At 58.4% G+C, this 20,914-nt stretch overlaps 1 protein-coding gene across 1 annotated transcript in view; it reads right to left on the bottom strand.

Annotated features, from left to right (window-relative positions):
* LOC106879895 (WD repeat-containing protein 35) overlaps window positions 1-20,914 on the bottom strand; it is a 130,565-nt gene that overhangs the window by 76,682 nt on the left and 32,969 nt on the right. Inside the window, exon 10 of the mRNA XM_089358408.1 lies at window positions 220-345. Within this exon, the coding sequence (XP_089214534.1) occupies window positions 220-345 (126 nt within the window). The remainder of the gene's footprint in view (window positions 1-219; window positions 346-20,914) is intronic.

Here is a 20,914-nt window from a genome sequence, read left to right as displayed (position 1 = left end):
AACAGATAACTGAAAACTGCTGCAGCTGTCCAGCTAGCCAGCTCCTGTCAAATCATCCAACCCATGCCAGCATGGAAAACAGACATTTAATGATGATAATGATGACATTTACACGCACCATCACAGACACAAACACATGTCCACATATACACGCATATTGTCTTTTGAGTCTTTCCTGAAATGTTGGTAATTCCAAGCAGAGGAAATGGTAACACTAACCTTGTAGTCTGGTTTGATGTTGGCAAAGTAAAGTAAATGGTCAGAGGCAATTGCTAATCGTAATCCAGCTTTGTCCCATGAAAAACTCTTCAGATTCTTGCTAGGTATTTTTAAATTCCTTAAAAGCTGAAAGAATAAAAGAAACATATTTAGACATCAAAATGGCAGGTATGGTTGTGTGGTTAAGAAGTTCGCTTCCCAACCATGTGGTTTCAGGTTCAGTCACACTGTGTGGCACCTTGGGTAAATGTCATATGAGTGAATTTGGTACATGGAAACTGAAAGAAGCCCATCATGTGTGTGTATGTGTGTGTGTGCATGGGTGCTCCTTCCTCATTCTGACATTGTGTTTTCCATCCTGACATTCCTGTTTCCCCTTGACAGATGTGTCATCATCATCATCATCATCATCGTTTAAAGTCCGCTTTCCATGCTAGCATGGGTTGGACGATTTGACTGAGGACTGGTGAAACCGGATGGCAACACCAGGCTCCAATCTAATTTGGCAGAGTTTCTACAGCTGGATGCCCTTCCTAACGCCAACCACTCAGAGAGTGTAGTGGGTGCTTTTACGTGTCACCCGCACGAAGGCCAGTCAGGCGGTACTGGCCACGGCCACGCTCGAAATGGTGTCTTTTATGTGCCACCCGCACAAAAGCCAGTCCAGGGGCACTGGCAACGATCTCGCTCGAAAACCGTACGAAGGCCAGTCAGGCGGCACTGGCAATGGTCACGCTCAAAAAGGTGCATCTTATGTGCCACCCGCAGAAGAGCCAGTCCAGGGGCACTGGTAACAATCTCACTTGGCTTGCCGGGTCTTCTCACGCACAGCACATGTATATCGTCGTCGTCGTTTGACGTCCGCTTTCCATGCTAGCACGGGTTGGACGATTTGACTGAGGACTGGTGAAACCAGATGGCTACACCAGGCTCCAATCTGATTTGGCAGTGTTTCCACAGCTGGATGCCCTTCCTAACGCCAACCACTCAGAGAGTGTAGTGGGTGCATTTACGTGTCACCCGCACGAAGGCCAGTCAGGCGGTACTGGCAACGGTCACGCTCATCTCGCTCGAGAAACCTCATGTGTCACCTGCACAAGAGCCAGTCCAGGGGTACCAGCAACGATCTCGCTTGAAAATCCTACAAAAACCCCACACACGAGCCAGTTCAGGGGCACCGGCAACGATCTCGCTCGAAGAAATTTCATGTGTCACCAGCACAAGAGCCAGTCCAGGGGCACTGGCAACGATCTCGCTCGAGAAACCTCATGTGTCACCCGCACAAGAGCCAGCCCAGGGGCACCGGCAACGATCTCGCTCAAAAGATTTCATGTGTCGCCCGCACATGAGCCAGTCCAGGGGCACTGGCAACGATCCCACTCAAAACATTTCACGTGTCACCCGCACAAGAGCCAGTCCAGGGGCACTGGCAACGATCCCGTCCCGCTCGAAACATTTCATGTGTCACCCACACAAGAGCCAGTCCAGGGGCACTGGCAACGATCTCGCTCGAGAAACCTCATGTGTCGCCCGCACAAGAGCCAGCCCAGGGGCACCGGCAACGATCCCGCTCAGAAAGATTTCATGTGTCGCCCTCACATGAGCCAATCCAGGGGCACTGACAACAATCCCACTCAAAAGATTTCATGTGTTGCCCTCACATGAGCCAATCCAGGGGCACTGGCAACGATCCCACTCGAAATATTTCATGTGTCACCCGCACACGAGCCAGTCCGGGGTCACTGGCAAATGATCCTGCTCGAAAGATTTCATGTGTCACCCGCCCAAGAGCCAGTCCAGGGGCACTGGCATCGATCCCGCTCGAACGATTTCAGGTGTCTCCCGAACATGAGCCAGTCCAGGGGCACTGGCAACGATCCCGCTCGAAAGATTTCATGTGTCGCCCACACAGGAGCTGGCCCAGGGGCACCGGCAACGATCTCGCTCAAAAGATTTCATGTGTCGCTCTCACATGAGCCAATTCAGGGGCACTGGCAACGATCCCGCTCGAAAGATTTCATGTGTTGCCCGCACATGAGCCAGTCCAGGGGCATTGGCAATGATCCCATCCCGCTCAAAACATTTCATGTGTCACCCACACATGAGCCAGTCCAGGAGCACTGGCAACGATCCCGCTTGAAAGATATCATGTGTCACCCACACAGGAGACGGCCCAGGGGCACCGGCAACGATCTCGCTCAAAAGATTTCATGTGTCACCCGCACATGAGCCAGTCCAGGGGCACTGGCAACGATCCCGCTCGAAACATTTCATGTGTCGCCCGCACATGAGCCAGTCCAGGAGCACTGGCAACGATCCCGCTTGAAAGATATCATGTGTCGCCCGCACATGAGCCAGTCCAGGGGCACTGGCAACGATCCCGCTTGAAAGATTTCAGGTGTCTCCCGAACATGAGCCAGTCCAGGGGCACTGGCAACGATCCAGCTCGAAAGATTTCAGGTGTCTCCCGAACATGAGCCAGTCCAGGGGCACTGGCAACGATCCAGCTCGAAAGATTTCATGTGTCGCCCGCACATGAGCCAGTCCAGGAGCACTCGCAACGATCCCGCTCAAAAGATTTCATGTGTCGCCCGCACACGAGCCAGTCCGGGGTCACTGGCAAACGATCCTGCTCGAAAGATTTCATGTGTCACCCGCCCAAGAGCCAGTCCCGGGGCACTGGCATCGATCCCGCTCGAAAGATTTCAGGTGTCTCCCGAACATGAGCCAGTCCAGGGGCACTGGCAACGATCTCGCTCAAAAGAAATCATGTGTCACCCGCACACGAGCCAGTCCAGCGGCACTGGCAATGATCTCGCTCGAAAGATTTCATGTGTCGCCCGCACATGAGCCAGTCCAGGGGCACTGGCAACGATCCCGCTCGAAACATTTCATGTGTCACCCGCACAAGAGCCAGTCCGGGGGTACTGGCATCGATCCCGCTCGAAGGATTTCATGTGTCGCCCGCACACGAGCCAGTCCAGGGGCACTGGCAACGATCCCGCTCGAAAGATATCATGTGTCGCCCGCACACGAGCCAGTCCGGGGGCACTGGCAAATAATCCCGCTCGAAAGATTTCGTGTGTCACCCGCCCAAGAGCCAGTCCAGGGGCACTGGCATCGATCCCGCTCGAAAGATTTCAGGTGTCTCCCGAACATGAGCCAGTCCAGGGGCACTGGCAACGATCCAGCTCGAAAGATTTCATGAGTCGCCCGCACAGGAGCCGGCCCAGGGGCACCGGCAACGATCTCGCTCAAAAGATTTCATGTGTCGCCCGCACATGAGCCAGTCCGGGGGCACCGGCAACGATCTCGCTCGAAAAGCCTCATGTGTCACCCTCTCAAGAGCCAGTCCGGGGGCACTTGCCACGATCTCGCACGAAAGATATCATGTGTCGCCCGCACATGAGCCAGTCCAGGGGCTCTGCCAACGATCCCGCTCGAAAGATTTCATGTGTCGCCCGCCCAAGAGCCAGTCCAGGGGCACTGGCATCGATCCCGCTCGAAAGATTTCATGTGTCTCCTGAACATGAGCCAGTCCGGGGGCACCGGCAACGATCTCGCTCGAAAAGCCTCATGTGTCACCCGCTCAAGAGCCGGCCCAGGGGCACCGGCAACGATCTCGCTCAAAAGATTTCATGTGTCGCCCGCACACGAGCCAGTCCGGGGGCACTGGCAAACGATCCTGCTCGAAAGATTTCATGTGTCACCCGCACACGAGCCAGTCCAGGGGCACTGGCAACGACCCCGCTCGAAAGATTTCATGTGTCTCCCGCACATGAGCCAGTCCAGGGGCACTCGCAACGATCCCGCTCGAAAGATTTCATGTGTCGCCCGCACACGAGCCAGTCCGGGGGCACTGGCAAACGATCCTGCTCGAAAGATTTCATGTGTCACCCGCCCAAGAGCCAGGCCAGCGGCACTGGCATCGATCCCGCTCGAAAGATTTCATGTGTCTCCCGCACATGAGCCAGTCCAGGGGCACTGGCAACGATCCCGCCCGAAAGATTTCATGTGTCGCCCGCACATGAGCCAGTCCGGGGGCACTGGCAAACGATCCCGCTCGAAAGATTTCATGTGTCACCTGCCCAAGAGCCAGTCCAGGGACACTGGCATCGATCCCGCTCGAAAGATTTCATGTCTCCCGAACATGAGCCAGTCCAGGGGCACTGGCAATGATCCCGCTCGTAAGATTTCATGTGTCGCCCGCACATGAGCCAGTCCAGGGGCACTGGCAACGATCCCGCTCGAAAGATTTCATGTGTCGCCCGCACATGAGCCAGTCCGGGGGCACTGGCAACGATCCCGCCCGAAAGATTTCATGTGTCGCCCGCACATGAGCCAGTCCGGGGGCACTGGCAAACGATCCCGCTCGAAAGATTTCATGTGTCACCCGCCCAAGAGCCAGTCCAGGGACACTGGCATCGATCCCGCTCGAAAGATTTCATGTGTCTCCCGAACATGAGCCAGTCCAGGGGCACTGGCAAGATCCCGCTCGTAAGATTTCATGTGTCGCCCGCACATGAGCCAGTCCAGGGGCACTGGCAACGATCCCGCTCGAAAGATTTCATGTGTCGCCCGCACATGAGCCAGTCCAGGGGCACTGGCAACGATCCCGCTCGAAAGATATCATGTGTCGCCCGCACATGAGCCAGTCCGGAGGCACTGGCATCGATCCCGCTCAAAAGATTTCGTGTGTCGCCTGCCCAAGAGCCAGTCCAGGGGCACTGGCATCGATCCCGCTCGAAAGATTTCATGTGTCTCCTGAACATGAGCCAGTCCGGGGGCACCGGCAACGATCTCGCTCGAAAAGCCTCATGTGTCACCCGCTCAAGAGCCGGCCCAGGGGCACCGGCAACGATCTCGCTCAAAAGATTTCATGTGTCGCCCGCACACGAGCCAGTACGGGGGCACTGGCATCGATCCCGCTCGAAAGATTTCATGTGTCTCCCGAACATGAGCCAGTCCAGGGGCACTGGCAACGACCCCGCTCGAAAGATTTCATGTGTCTCCCGCACATGAGCCAGTCCAGGGGCACTCGCAACGATCCCGCTCGAAAGATTTCATGTGTCGCCCGCACACGAGCCAGTCCGGGGGCACTGGCAAACGATCCTGCTCGAAAGATTTCATGTGTCACCCGCCCAGAGCCAGGCCAGCGGCACTGGCATCGATCCCGCTCGAAAGATTTCATGTGTCTCCCGCACATGAGCCAGTCCAGGGGCACTGGCAACGATCCCGCCCGAAAGATTTCATGTGTCGCCCGCACATGAGCCAGTCCGGGGGCACTGGCAAACGATCCCGCTCGAAAGATTTCATGTGTCACCCGCCCAAGAGCCAGTCCAGGGACACTGGCATCGATCCCGCTCGAAAGATTTCATGTGTCTCCCGAACATGAGCCAGTCCAGGGGCACTGGCAATGATCCCGCTCGTAAGATTTCATGTGTCGCCCGCACATGAGCCAGTCCAGGGGCACTGGCAACGATCCCGCTCGAAAGATTTCATGTGTCGCCCGCACATGAGCCAGTCCAGGGGCACTGGCAACGATCCCGCTCGAAAGATATCATGTGTCGCCCGCACATGAGCCAGTCCGGAGGCACTGGCATCGATCCCGCTCAAAAGATTTCGTGTGTCGCCCGCACACGAGCCAGTCCAGGGGCACTGGCAACGATCCCGCTCGAAAGATATCATGTGTCGCCCGCACATGAGCCAGTCCAGGGGCACTGGCAACGATCCCGCTCGAAAGATTTCATGAGTCGCCCGAACATGAGCCAGCCCAGGGGCACTGGCATCGATCCCGCTCGAAAGATTTCATGTGTCTCCCGAACATGAGTCAGTCCAGGGGCACTGGCAATGATCCCGCTCGAAAGATTTCATGTGTCGCCCGCACATGAGCCAGTCCAGGGGCACTGGCAACGATCCCGCTCGAAACATTTCATGTGTCACCCGCACAAGAGCCAGTCCGGGGGCACTGGCATCGATCCCGCTCGAAAGATTTCATGTGTCGCCCGCACATGAGCCAGTCCGGGGGCACTGGCAACGATCCCGCTCGAAAGATATGTGTCGCCCGCACATGAGCCAGTCCGGGGGCACTGGCATCGATCCCGCTCGAAAGATTTCATGTGTCTCCCGAACATGAGCCAGTCCAGGGGCACTGGCAACGATCCAGCTCGAAAGATTTCATGTGTCGCCCGCACATGAGCCAGTCCAGGAGCACTCGCAACGATCCCGCTCAAAAGATTTCATGTGTCGCCCGCACACGAGCCAGTCCGGGGTCACTGGCAAACGATCCTGCTCGAAAGATTTCATGTGTCACCCGCCCAAGAGCCAGTCCCGGGGCACTGGCATCGATCCCGCTCGAAAGATTTCAGGTGTCTCCCGAACATGAGCCAGTCCAGGGGCACTGGCAACGATCTCGCTCAAAAGAAATCATGTGTCACCCGCACACGAGCCAGTCCAGCGGCACTGGCAACGATCTCGCTCGAAAGATTTCATGTGTCGCCCGCACATGAGCCAGTCCAGGGGCACTGGCAACGATCCCGCTCGAAACATTTCATGTGTCACCCGCACAAGAGCCAGTCCGGGGGTACTGGCATCGATCCCGCTCGAAGGATTTCATGTGTCGCCCGCACACGAGCCAGTCCAGGGGCACTGGCAACGATCCCGCTCGAAAGATATCATGTGTCGCCCGCACACGAGCCAGTCCGGGGGCACTGGCAAATAATCCCGCTCGAAAGATTTCGTGTGTCACCCGCCCAAGAGCCAGTCCAGGGGCACTGGCATCGATCCCGCTCGAAAGATTTCAGGTGTCTCCCGAACATGAGCCAGTCCAGGGGCACTGGCAACGATCCAGCTCGAAAGATTTCATGTGTCGCCCGCACAGGAGCCGGCCCAGGGGCACCGGCAACGATCTCGCTCAAAAGATTTCATGTGTCGCCCGCACATGAGCCAGTCCGGGGGCACCGGCAACGATCTCGCTCGAAAAGCCTCATGTGTCACCCTCTCAAGAGCCAGTCCGGGGGCACTTGCCACGATCTCGCACGAAAGATATCATGTGTCGCCCGCACATGAGCCAGTCCAGGGGCTCTGCCAACGATCCCGCTCGAAAGATTTCATGTGTCGCCCGCCCAAGAGCCAGTCCAGGGGCACTGGCATCGATCCCGCTCGAAAGATTTCATGTGTCTCCTGAACATGAGCCAGTCCGGGGGCACCGGCAACGATCTCGCTCGAAAAGCCTCATGTGTCACCCGCTCAAGAGCCGGCCCAGGGGCACCGGCAACGATCTCGCTCAAAAGATTTCATGTGTCGCCCGCACACGAGCCAGTCCGGGGGCACTGGCAAACGATCCTGCTCGAAAGATTTCATGTGTCACCCGCACACGAGCCAGTCCAGGGGCACTGGCAACGACCCCGCTCGAAAGATTTCATGTGTCTCCCGCACATGAGCCAGTCCAGGGGCACTCGCAACGATCCCGCTCGAAAGATTTCATGTGTCGCCCGCACACGAGCCAGTCCGGGGGCACTGGCAAACGATCCTGCTCGAAAGATTTCATGTGTCACCCGCCCAAGAGCCAGGCCAGCGGCACTGGCATCGATCCCGCTCGAAAGATTTCATGTGTCTCCCGCACATGAGCCAGTCCAGGGGCACTGGCAACGATCCCGCCCGAAAGATTTCATGTGTCGCCCGCACATGAGCCAGTCCGGGGGCACTGGCAAACGATCCCGCTCGAAAGATTTCATGTGTCACCTGCCCAAGAGCCAGTCCAGGGACACTGGCATCGATCCCGCTCGAAAGATTTCATGTCTCCCGAACATGAGCCAGTCCAGGGGCACTGGCAATGATCCCGCTCGTAAGATTTCATGTGTCGCCCGCACATGAGCCAGTCCAGGGGCACTGGCAACGATCCCGCTCGAAAGATTTCATGTGTCGCCCGCACATGAGCCAGTCCGGGGGCACTGGCAACGATCCCGCCCGAAAGATTTCATGTGTCGCCCGCACATGAGCCAGTCCGGGGGCACTGGCAAACGATCCCGCTCGAAAGATTTCATGTGTCACCCGCCCAAGAGCCAGTCCAGGGACACTGGCATCGATCCCGCTCGAAAGATTTCATGTGTCTCCCGAACATGAGCCAGTCCAGGGGCACTGGCAAGATCCCGCTCGTAAGATTTCATGTGTCGCCCGCACATGAGCCAGTCCAGGGGCACTGGCAACGATCCCGCTCGAAAGATTTCATGTGTCGCCCGCACATGAGCCAGTCCAGGGGCACTGGCAACGATCCCGCTCGAAAGATATCATGTGTCGCCCGCACATGAGCCAGTCCGGAGGCACTGGCATCGATCCCGCTCAAAAGATTTCGTGTGTCGCCTGCCCAAGAGCCAGTCCAGGGGCACTGGCATCGATCCCGCTCGAAAGATTTCATGTGTCTCCTGAACATGAGCCAGTCCGGGGGCACCGGCAACGATCTCGCTCGAAAAGCCTCATGTGTCACCCGCTCAAGAGCCGGCCCAGGGGCACCGGCAACGATCTCGCTCAAAAGATTTCATGTGTCGCCCGCACACGAGCCAGTACGGGGGCACTGGCATCGATCCCGCTCGAAAGATTTCATGTGTCTCCCGAACATGAGCCAGTCCAGGGGCACTGGCAACGACCCCGCTCGAAAGATTTCATGTGTCTCCCGCACATGAGCCAGTCCAGGGGCACTCGCAACGATCCCGCTCGAAAGATTTCATGTGTCGCCCGCACACGAGCCAGTCCGGGGGCACTGGCAAACGATCCTGCTCGAAAGATTTCATGTGTCACCCGCCCAGAGCCAGGCCAGCGGCACTGGCATCGATCCCGCTCGAAAGATTTCATGTGTCTCCCGCACATGAGCCAGTCCAGGGGCACTGGCAACGATCCCGCCCGAAAGATTTCATGTGTCGCCCGCACATGAGCCAGTCCGGGGGCACTGGCAAACGATCCCGCTCGAAAGATTTCATGTGTCACCCGCCCAAGAGCCAGTCCAGGGACACTGGCATCGATCCCGCTCGAAAGATTTCATGTGTCTCCCGAACATGAGCCAGTCCAGGGGCACTGGCAATGATCCCGCTCGTAAGATTTCATGTGTCGCCCGCACATGAGCCAGTCCAGGGGCACTGGCAACGATCCCGCTCGAAAGATTTCATGTGTCGCCCGCACATGAGCCAGTCCAGGGGCACTGGCAACGATCCCGCTCGAAAGATATCATGTGTCGCCGCCACATGAGCCAGTCCGGAGGCACTGGCATCGATCCCGCTCAAAAGATTTCGTGTGTCGCCCGCACACGAGCCAGTCCAGGGGCACTGGCAACGATCCCGCTCGAAAGATATCATGTGTCGCCCGCACATGAGCCAGTCCAGGGGCACTGGCAACGATCCCGCTCGAAAGATTTCATGAGTCGCCCGAACATGAGCCAGCCCAGGGGCACTGGCATCGATCCCGCTCGAAAGATTTCATGTGTCTCCCGAACATGAGTCAGTCCAGGGGCACTGGCAATGATCCCGCTCGAAAGATTTCATGTGTCGCCCGCACATGAGCCAGTCCAGGGGCACTGGCAACGATCCCGCTCGAAACATTTCATGTGTCACCCGCACAAGAGCCAGTCCGGGGGCACTGGCATCGATCCCGCTCGAAAGATTTCATGTGTCGCCCGCACATGAGCCAGTCCGGGGGCACTGGCAACGATCCCGCTCGAAAGATATGTGTCGCCCGCACATGAGCCAGTCCGGGGGCACTGGCATCGATCCCGCTCGAAAGATTTCATGTGTCTCCCGAACATGAGCCAGTCCAGGGGCACTGGCAACGATCCAGCTCGAAAGATTTCATGTGTCGCCCGCACATGAGCCAGTCCAGGAGCACTCGCAACGATCCCGCTCAAAAGATTTCATGTGTCGCCCGCACACGAGCCAGTCCGGGGTCACTGGCAAACGATCCTGCTCGAAAGATTTCATGTGTCACCCGCCCAAGAGCCAGTCCCGGGGCACTGGCATCGATCCCGCTCGAAAGATTTCAGGTGTCTCCCGAACATGAGCCAGTCCAGGGGCACTGGCAACGATCTCGCTCAAAAGAAATCATGTGTCACCCGCACACGAGCCAGTCCAGCGGCACTGGCAACGATCTCGCTCGAAAGATTTCATGTGTCGCCCGCACATGAGCCAGTCCAGGGGCACTGGCAACGATCCCGCTCGAAACATTTCATGTGTCACCCGCACAAGAGCCAGTCCGGGGGTACTGGCATCGATCCCGCTCGAAGGATTTCATGTGTCGCCCGCACACGAGCCAGTCCAGGGGCACTGGCAACGATCCCGCTCGAAAGATATCATGTGTCGCCCGCACACGAGCCAGTCCGGGGGCACTGGCAAATAATCCCGCTCGAAAGATTTCGTGTGTCACCCGCCCAAGAGCCAGTCCAGGGGCACTGGCATCGATCCCGCTCGAAAGATTTCAGGTGTCTCCCGAACATGAGCCAGTCCAGGGGCACTGGCAACGATCCAGCTCGAAAGATTTCATGTGTCGCCCGCACAGGAGCCGGCCCAGGGGCACCGGCAACGATCTCGCTCAAAAGATTTCATGTGTCGCCCGCACATGAGCCAGTCCGGGGGCACCGGCAACGATCTCGCTCGAAAAGCCTCATGTGTCACCCTCTCAAGAGCCAGTCCGGGGGCACTTGCCACGATCTCGCACGAAAGATATCATGTGTCGCCCGCACATGAGCCAGTCCAGGGGCTCTGCCAACGATCCCGCTCGAAAGATTTCATGTGTCGCCCGCCCAAGAGCCAGTCCAGGGGCACTGGCATCGATCCCGCTCGAAAGATTTCATGTGTCTCCTGAACATGAGCCAGTCCGGGGGCACCGGCAACGATCTCGCTCGAAAAGCCTCATGTGTCACCCGCTCAAGAGCCGGCCCAGGGGCACCGGCAACGATCTCGCTCAAAAGATTTCATGTGTCGCCCGCACACGAGCCAGTCCGGGGGCACTGGCAAACGATCCTGCTCGAAAGATTTCATGTGTCACCCGCACACGAGCCAGTCCAGGGGCACTGGCAACGACCCCGCTCGAAAGATTTCATGTGTCTCCCGCACATGAGCCAGTCCAGGGGCACTCGCAACGATCCCGCTCGAAAGATTTCATGTGTCGCCCGCACACGAGCCAGTCCGGGGGCACTGGCAAACGATCCTGCTCGAAAGATTTCATGTGTCACCCGCCCAAGAGCCAGGCCAGCGGCACTGGCATCGATCCCGCTCGAAAGATTTCATGTGTCTCCCGCACATGAGCCAGTCCAGGGGCACTGGCAACGATCCCGCCCGAAAGATTTCATGTGTCGCCCGCACATGAGCCAGTCCGGGGGCACTGGCAAACGATCCCGCTCGAAAGATTTCATGTGTCACCCGCCCAAGAGCCAGTCCAGGGACACTGGCATCGATCCCGCTCAAAAGATTTCATGTGTCTCCCGAACATGAGCCAGTCCAGGGGCACTGGCAATGATCCCGCTCGTAAGATTTCATGTGTCGCCCGCACATGAGCCAGTCCAGGGGCACTGGCAACGATCCCGCTCGAAAGATTTCATGTGTCGCCCGCACATGAGCCAGTCCGGGGGCACTGGCAACGATCCCGCCCGAAAGATTTCATGTGTCGCCCGCACATGAGCCAGTCCGGGGGCACTGGCAAACGATCCCGCTCGAAAGATTTCATGTGTCACCCGCCCAAGAGCCAGTCCAGGGACACTGGCATCGATCCCGCTCGAAAGATTTCATGTGTCTCCCGAACATGAGCCAGTCCAGGGGCACTGGCAAGATCCCGCTCGTAAGATTTCATGTGTCGCCCGCACATGAGCCAGTCCAGGGGCACTGGCAACGATCCCGCTCGAAAGATTTCATGTGTCGCCCGCACATGAGCCAGTCCAGGGGCACTGGCAACGATCCCGCTCGAAAGATATCATGTGTCGCCCGCCCAAGAGCCAGTCCAGGGGCACTGGCATCGATCCCGCTCGAAAGATTTCATGTGTCTCCTGAACATGAGCCAGTCCGGGGGCACCGGCAACGATCTCGCTCGAAAAGCCTCATGTGTCACCCGCTCAAGAGCCGGCCCAGGGGCACCGGCAACGATCTCGCTCAAAAGAATTCATGTGTCGCCCGCACACGAGCCAGTACGGGGGCACTGGCATCGATCCCGCTCGAAAGATTTCATGTGTCTCCCGAACATGAGCCAGTCCAGGGGCACTGGCAACGACCCCGCTCGAAAGATTTCATGTGTCTCCCGCACATGAGCCAGTCCAGGGGCACTCGCAACGATCCCGCTCGAAAGATTTCATGTGTCGCCCGCACACGAGCCAGTCCGGGGGCACTGGCAAACGATCCTGCTCGAAAGATTTCATGTGTCACCCGCCCAGAGCCAGGCCAGCGGCACTGGCATCGATCCCGCTCGAAAGATTTCATGTGTCTCCCGCACATGAGCCAGTCCAGGGGCACTGGCAACGATCCCGCCCGAAAGATTTCATGTGTCGCCCGCACATGAGCCAGTCCGGGGGCACTGGCAAACGATCCCGCTCGAAAGATTTCATGTGTCACCCGCCCAAGAGCCAGTCCAGGGACACTGGCATCGATCTCGCTCAAAAGAATTCATGTGTCGCCCGCACACGAGCCAGTACGGGGGCACTGGCATCGATCCCGCTCGAAAGATTTCATGTGTCTCCCGAACATGAGCCAGTCCAGGGGCACTGGCAACGACCCCGCTCGAAAGATTTCATGTGTCTCCCGCACATGAGCCAGTCCAGGGGCACTCGCAACGATCCCGCTCGAAAGATTTCATGTGTCGCCCGCACACGAGCCAGTCCGGGGGCACTGGCAAACGATCCTGCTCGAAAGATTTCATGTGTCACCCGCCCAGAGCCAGGCCAGCGGCACTGGCATCGATCCCGCTCGAAAGATTTCATGTGTCTCCCGCACATGAGCCAGTCCGGGGGCACTGGCAAACGATCCCGCTCGAAAGATTTCATGTGTCACCCGCCCAAGAGCCAGTCCAGGGACACTGGCATCGATCCCGCTCGAAAGATTTCATGTGTCTCCCGAACATGAGCCAGTCCAGGGGCACTGGCAATGATCCCGCTCGTAAGATTTCATGTGTCGCCCGCACATGAGCCAGTCCAGGGGCACTGGCAACGATCCCGCTCGAAAGATTTCATGTGTCGCCCGCACATGAGCCAGTCCAGGGGCACTGGCAACGATCCCGCTCGAAAGATATCATGTGTCGCCCGCACATGAGCCAGTCCGGAGGCACTGGCATCGATCCCGCTCAAAAGATTTCGTGTGTCGCCCGCACACGAGCCAGTCCAGGGGCACTGGCAACGATCCCGCTCGAAAGATTTCATGAGTCGCCCGAACATGAGCCAGCCCAGGGGCACTGGCATCGATCCCGCTCGAAAGATTTCATGTGTCTCCCGAACATGAGCCAGTCCAGGGGCACCGGCAACGATTTCGCTCAAAAGATTTCATGTGTCGCCCGCACACGAGCCAGTACGGGGGCACTGGCAAACGATCCCGCTCGAAAGATTTCATGTGTCACCCGCCCAAGAGCCAGTCCAGGGGCACTGGCATCGATCCCGCTCGAAAGATTTCATGTGTCTCCCGCACATGAGCCAGTCCAGGGGCACTGGCAACGACCCCGCTCGAAAGATTTCATGTGTCTCCCGCATATGAGCCAGTCCATGGGCACTCGCAACGATCCCGCTCGAAAGATTTCATGTGTCACCCGCACACGAGCCAGTCCGGGGGCACTGGCAAACGATCCTGCTCGAAAGATTTCATGTGTCACCCGCCCAAGAGCCAGGCCAGGGGCACTGGCATCGATCCCGCTCGAAAGATTTCATGTGTCTCCCGCACATGAGCCAGTCCAGGGGCACTGGCAACGATCCCGCTCGAAACATTTCATGTGTCACCCGTACAAGAGCCAGTCCGGGGGCACTGGCATCGATCCCGCTCGAAAGATTTCATGTGTCGCCCGCACATGAGCCAGTCCAGGGGCACTGGCAACGATCCCGCTCGAAAGATATCATGTGTAGCCCGCACATGAGCCAGTCCAGGGGCACTGGCAACGATCTCGCTCGAAAGAGTTCATGTGTCGCCCGCACATGAGCCAGTCCAGGGGCACTGGCATCGATCCCGCTCGAAAGATTTCATGTGTCGCCCGCACACGAGCCAGTCCGGGGGCACTGGCAAACAATCCCGCTCGAAAGATTTCATGTGTCACCCGCACAGGAGCCGGCCCAGGGGCACCGGCAACGATCTCGCTCGAAAAGCCTCATGTGTCACCCGCACAAGAGCCAGTCCGGGGGCACTTCCCACGATCTCGCACGAAAGATATCATGTGTCACCCGCACATGAGCCGGCCCAGGGGCACCGGCAACGATTTCGCTCAAAAGATTTCATGTGTCGCCCGCACACGAGCCAGTACGGGGGCACTGGCATCGATCCCGCTCGAAAGATTTCATGTGTCTCCCGCACATGAGCCAGTCCAGGGGCACTGGCAACGACCCCGCTCGAAAGATTTCATGTGTCTCCCGCATATGAGCCAGTCCATGGGCACTCGCAACGATCCCGCTCGAAAGATTTCATGTGTCACCCGCACACGAGCCAGTCCGGGGGCACTGGCAAACGATCCTGCTCGAAAGATTTCATGTGTCACCCGCCCAAGAGCCAGGCCAGGGGCACTGGCATCGATCCCGCTCGAAAGATTTCATGTGTCTCCCGCACATGAGCCAGTCTGGGGGCACTGGCAAACGATCCCGCTCGAAAGATTTCATGCGTCACCCGCCCAAGAGCCAGTCCAGGGGCACTGGCATCGATCCCGCTCGAAAGATTTCATGTGTCTCCCGAACATGAGCCAGTCCAGGGGCACTGGCAACGATCCCGCTCGAAACATTTCATGTGTCACCCGCACAAGAGCCAGTCCGGGGGCACTGGCATCGATCCCGCTCGAAAGATTTCATGTGTCGCCCGCACATGAGCCAGTCCAGGGGCACTGGCAACGATCCCGCTCGAAAGATATCATGTGTCGCCCGCACATGAGCCAGTCCAGGGGCACTGGCAATGATCCCGCTTGAAAGATTTCATGTGTCGCCCGCACATGAGCCAGTCCAGGGGCACTGGCATCGATCCCGCTCGAAAGATTTCATGTGTCGCCCGCACACGAGCCAGTCCGGGGGCACTGGCAAACAATCCCGCTCGAAAGATTTCATGTGTCACCCGCACAGGAGCCGGCCCAGGGACACCGGCAACGATCTCGCTCGAAAAGCCTCATGTGTCACCCGCACAAGAGCCAGTCCGGGGGCACTTGCCACGATCTCGCACGAAAGATATCATGTGTCACCCGCACATGAGCCAGTCCAGGGGCACTTGCCACGATCTCGCACGAAAGATATCATGTGTCACCCGCACATGATTCAGTCCAGGGGCTCTGGCAACGATCCCGCTCGAAAGATTTCATGTGACGCCCGCACACGAGCCAGTCCGGGGGCACTGGCAAACAATCCCGCTCGAAAGATTTCATGTGTCACCTGCCCAAGAGCCAGTCCAGGGGCACTGGCAACGACCCCGCTCGAAAGATTTCATGTGTCTCCCGCATATGAGCCAGTCCATGGGCACTCGCAACGATCCCGCTCGAAAGATTTCATGTGTCACCCGCACACGAGCCAGTCCGGGGGCACTGGCAAACGATCCTGCTCGAAAGATTTCATGTGTCACCCGCCCAAGAGCCAGGCCAGGGGCACTGGCATCGATCCCGCTCGAAAGATTTCATGTGTCTCCCGCACATGAGCCAGTCCGGGGGTACTGGCAATGATCCCGCTCGAAAGATTTCATGTGTCGCCCGCACATGAGCCAGTCCAGGGGCACTGGCAACGATCCCGCTCGAAACATTTCATGTGTCACCCGCACAAGAGCCAGTCCGGGGGCACTGGCATCGATCCCGCTCGAAAGATTTCATGTGTCGCCCGCACATGAGCCAGTCCAGGGGCACTGGCAACGATCCCGCTCGAAAGATATCATGTGTAGCCCGCACATAAGCCAGTCCAGGGGCACTGGCAACGATCTCGCTCGAAAGATTTCATGTGTCGCCCGCACATGAGCCAGTCCAGGGGCACTGGCATCGATCCCGCTCGAAAGATTTCATGTGTCGCCCGCACATGAGCCAGTCCAGGGGCACTGGCAACGATCCCGCTCGAAAGATTTCATGTGTCGCCCGCACATGAGCCAGTCCGGGGGCACTGGCAACGATCCCGCCCGAAAGATTTCATGTGTCGCCCGCACATGAGCCAGTCCGGGGGCACTGGCAAACGATCCCGCTCGAAAGATTTCATGTGTCACCCGCCCAAGAGCCAGTCCAGGGACACTGGCATCGATCCCGCTCGAAAGATTTCATGTGTCTCCCGAACATGAGCCAGTCCAGGGGCACTGGCAAGATCCCGCTCGTAAGATTTCATGTGTCGCCCGCACATGAGCCAGTCCAGGGGCACTGGCAACGATCCCGCTCGAAAGATTTCATGTGTCGCCCGCACATGAGCCAGTCCAGGGGCACTGGCAACGATCCCGCTCGAAAGATATCATGTGTCGCCCGCCCAAGAGCCAGTCCAGGGGCACTGGCATCGATCCCGCTCGAAAGATTTCATGTGTCTCCTGAACATGAGCCAGTCCGGGGGCACCGGCAACGATCTCGCTCGAAAAGCCTCATGTGTCACCCGCTCAAGAGCCGGCCCAGGGGCACCGGCAACGATCTCGCTCAAAAGAATTCATGTGTCGCCCGCACACGAGCCAGTACGGGGGCACTGGCATCGATCCCGCTCGAAAGATTTCATGTGTCTCCCGAACATGAGCCAGTCCAGGGGCACTGGCAACGACCCCGCTCGAAAGATTTCATGTGTCTCCCGCACATGAGCCAGTCCAGGGGCACTCGCAACGATCCCGCTCGAAAGATTTCATGTGTCGCCCGCACACGAGCCAGTCCGGGGGCACTGGCAAACGATCCTGCTCGAAAGATTTCATGTGTCACCCGCCCAGAGCCAGGCCAGCGGCACTGGCATCGATCCCGCTCGAAAGATTTCATGTGTCTCCCGCACATGAGCCAGTCCAGGGGCACTGGCAACGATCCCGCCCGAAAGATTTCATGTGTCGCCCGCACATGAGCCAGTCCGGGGGCACTGGCAAACGATCCCGCTCGAAAGATTTCATGTGTCACCCGCCCAAGAGCCAGTCCAGGGACACTGGCATCGATCTCGCTCAAAAGAATTCATGTGTCGCCCGCACACGAGCCAGTACGGGGGCACTGGCATCGATCCCGCTCGAAAGATTTCATGTGTCTCCCGAACATGAGCCAGTCCAGGGGCACTGGCAACGACCCCGCTCGAAAGATTTCATGTGTCTCCCGCACATGAGCCAGTCCAGGGGCACTCGCAACGATCCCGCTCGAAAGATTTCATGTGTCGCCCGCACACGAGCCAGTCCGGGGGCACTGGCAAACGATCCTGCTCGAAAGATTTCATGTGTCACCCGCCCAGAGCCAGGCCAGCGGCACTGGCATCGATCCCGCTCGAAAGATTTCATGTGTCTCCCGCACATGAGCCAGTCCGGGGGCACTGGCAAACGATCCCGCTCGAAAGATTTCATGTGTCACCCGCCCAAGAGCCAGTCCAGGGACACTGGCATCGATCCCGCTCGAAAGATTTCATGTGTCTCCCGAACATGAGCCAGTCCAGGGGCACTGGCAATGATCCCGCTCGTAAGATTTCATGTGTCGCCCGCACATGAGCCAGTCCAGGGGCACTGGCAACGATCCCGCTCGAAAGATTTCATGTGTCGCCCGCACATGAGCCAGTCCAGGGGCACTGGCAACGATCCCGCTCGAAAGATATCATGTGTCGCCCGCACATGAGCCAGTCCGGAGGCACTGGCATCGATCCCGCTCAAAAGATTTCGTGTGTCGCCCGCACACGAGCCAGTCCAGGGGCACTGGCAACGATCCCGCTCGAAAGATTTCATGAGTCGCCCGAACATGAGCCAGCCCAGGGGCACTGGCATCGATCCCGCTCGAAAGATTTCATGTGTCTCCCGAACATGAGCCAGTCCAGGGGCACTGGCAATGATCCCGCTCGAAAGATTTCATGTGTCGCCCGCACATGAGCCAGTCCAGGGGCACTGGCAACGATCCCGCTCGAAACATTTCATGTGTCACCCGCACAAGAGCCAGTCCGGGGGCACTGGCATCGATCCCGCTCGAAAGATTTCACGTGTCGCCCGCACATGAGCCAGTCCGGGGGCACTGGCAACGATCCCGCTCGAAAGATATCATGTGTCGCCCGCACATGAGCCAGTCCGGGGGCACTGGCATCGATCCCGCTCGAAAGATTTCATGTGTCTCCCGAACATGAGCCAGTCCAGGGGCACCGGCAACAATCTCGCTCGAAAAGCCTCATGTGTCACCCGCTCAAGAGCCAGTCCGGGGGCACTTGCCACGATCTCGCACGAAAGATATCATGTGTCGCCCGCACATGAGCCAGTCCAGGGGCTCTGGCAACGATCCCGCTCGAAAGATTTCATGTGTCGCCCGCCCAAGAGCCAGTCCAGGGGCACTGGCATCGATCCCGCTCGAAAGATTTCAGGTGTCTCCCGAACATGAGCCAGTCCAGGGGCACTGGCAACGATCCCGCTCGAAAGATTTCATGTGTCGCCCGCACAGGAGCCGGCCCAGGGGCACCGGCAACGATCTCGCTCAAAAGATTTCATGTGTCGCCCGCACACGAGCCAGTACGGGGGCACTGGCAAACGATCCCGCTCGAAAGATTTCATGTGTCTCCCGCACATGAGCCAGTCCGGGGGCACAGGCAAACGATCCCGCTCGAAAGATTTCATGCGTCACCCGCCCAAGAGCCAGTCCAGGGGCACTGGCATCGATCCCGCTCGAAAGATTTCATGTGTCTCCCGCACAGGAGCCGGCCCAGGGGCACCGGCAACGATCTCGCTCGAAAAGCCTCATGTGTCACCCGCACAAGAGCCAGTCCGGGGGCACTTGCCACGATCTCGCACGAAAGATATCATGTGTCACCCGCACATGAGCCGGCCCAGGGGCACCGGCAACGATTTCGCTCAAAAGATTTCATGTGTCGCCCGCACACGAGCCAGTACGGGGGCACTGGCAAACGATCCCGCTCGAAAGATTTCATGTGTCACCCGCCCAAGAGCCAGTCCAGGGGCACTGGCATCGATCCCGCTCGAAAGATTTCATGTGTCTCCCGCACATGAGCCAGTCCAGGGGCACTGGCAACGACCCCGCTCGAAAGATTTCATGTGTCTCCCGCATATGAGCCAGTCCATGGGCACTCGCAACGATCCCGCTCGAAAGATTTCATGTGTCACCCGCACACGAGCCAGTCCGGGGGCACTGGCAAACGATCCTGCTCGAAAGATTTCATGTGTCACCCGCCCAAGAGCCAGGCCAGGGGCACTGGCATCGATCCCGCTCGAAAGATTTCATGTGTCTCCCGCACATGAGCCAGTCCAGGGGCACTGGCAACGATCCCGCTCGAAACATTTCATGTGTCACCCGTACAAGAGCCAGTCCGGGGGCACTGGCATCGATCCCGCTCGAAAGATTTCATGTGTCGCCCGCACATGAGCCAGTCCAGGGGCACTGGCAACGATCCCGCTCGAAAGATATCATGTGTAGCCCGCACATGAGCCAGTCCAGGGGCACTGGCAACGATCTCGCTCGAAAGAGTTCATGTGTCGCCCGCACATGAGCCAGTCCAGGGGCACTTCCCACGATCTCGCACGAAAGATATCATGTGTCACCCGCACATGAGCCGGCCCAGGGGCACCGGCAACGATTTCGCTCAAAAGATTTCATGTGTCGCCCGCACACGAGCCAGTACGGGGGCACTGGCAAACGATCCCGCTCGAAAGATTTCATGTGTCACCCGCCCAAGAGCCAGTCCAGGGGCACTGGCATCGATCCCGCTCGAAAGATTTCATGTGTCTCCCGCACATGAGCCAGTCCAGGGGCACTGGCAACGACCCCGCTCGAAAGATTTCATGTGTCTCCCGCATATGAGCCAGTCCATGGGCACTCGCAACGATCCCGCTCGAAAGATTTCATGTGTCACCCGCACACGAGCCAGTCCGGGGGCACTGGCAAACGATCCTGCTCGAAAGATTTCATGTGTCACCCGCCCAAGAGCCAGGCCAGGGGCACTGGCATCGATCCCGCTCGAAAGATTTCATGTGTCTCCCGCACATGAGCCAGTCCAGGGGCACTGGCAACGATCCCGCTCGAAACATTTCATGTGTCACCCGTACAAGAGCCAGTCCGGGGGCACTGGCATCGATCCCGCTCGAAAGATTTCATGTGTCGCCCGCACATGAGCCAGTCCAGGGGCACTGGCAACGATCCCGCTCGAAAGATATCATGTGTAGCCCGCACATGAGCCAGTCCAGGGGCACTGGCAACGATCTCGCTCGAAAGAGTTCATGTGTCGCCCGCACATGAGCCAGTCCAGGGGCACTGGCATCGATCCCGCTCGAAAGATTTCATGTGTCGCCCGCACACGAGCCAGTCCGGGGGCACTGGCAAACAATCCCGCTCGAAAGATTTCATGTGTCACCCGCACAGGAGCCGGCCCAGGGGCACCGGCAACGAT

Source organism: Octopus bimaculoides, chromosome 10 (genome assembly GCF_046866305.1).
Source record: "Octopus bimaculoides isolate indiv1 chromosome 10, ASM4686630v1, whole genome shotgun sequence".
Lineage (NCBI taxonomy): Eukaryota > Metazoa > Mollusca > Cephalopoda > Octopoda > Octopodidae > Octopus > Octopus bimaculoides.
This window is presented reverse-complemented; position numbering and strand designations above follow the sequence as displayed.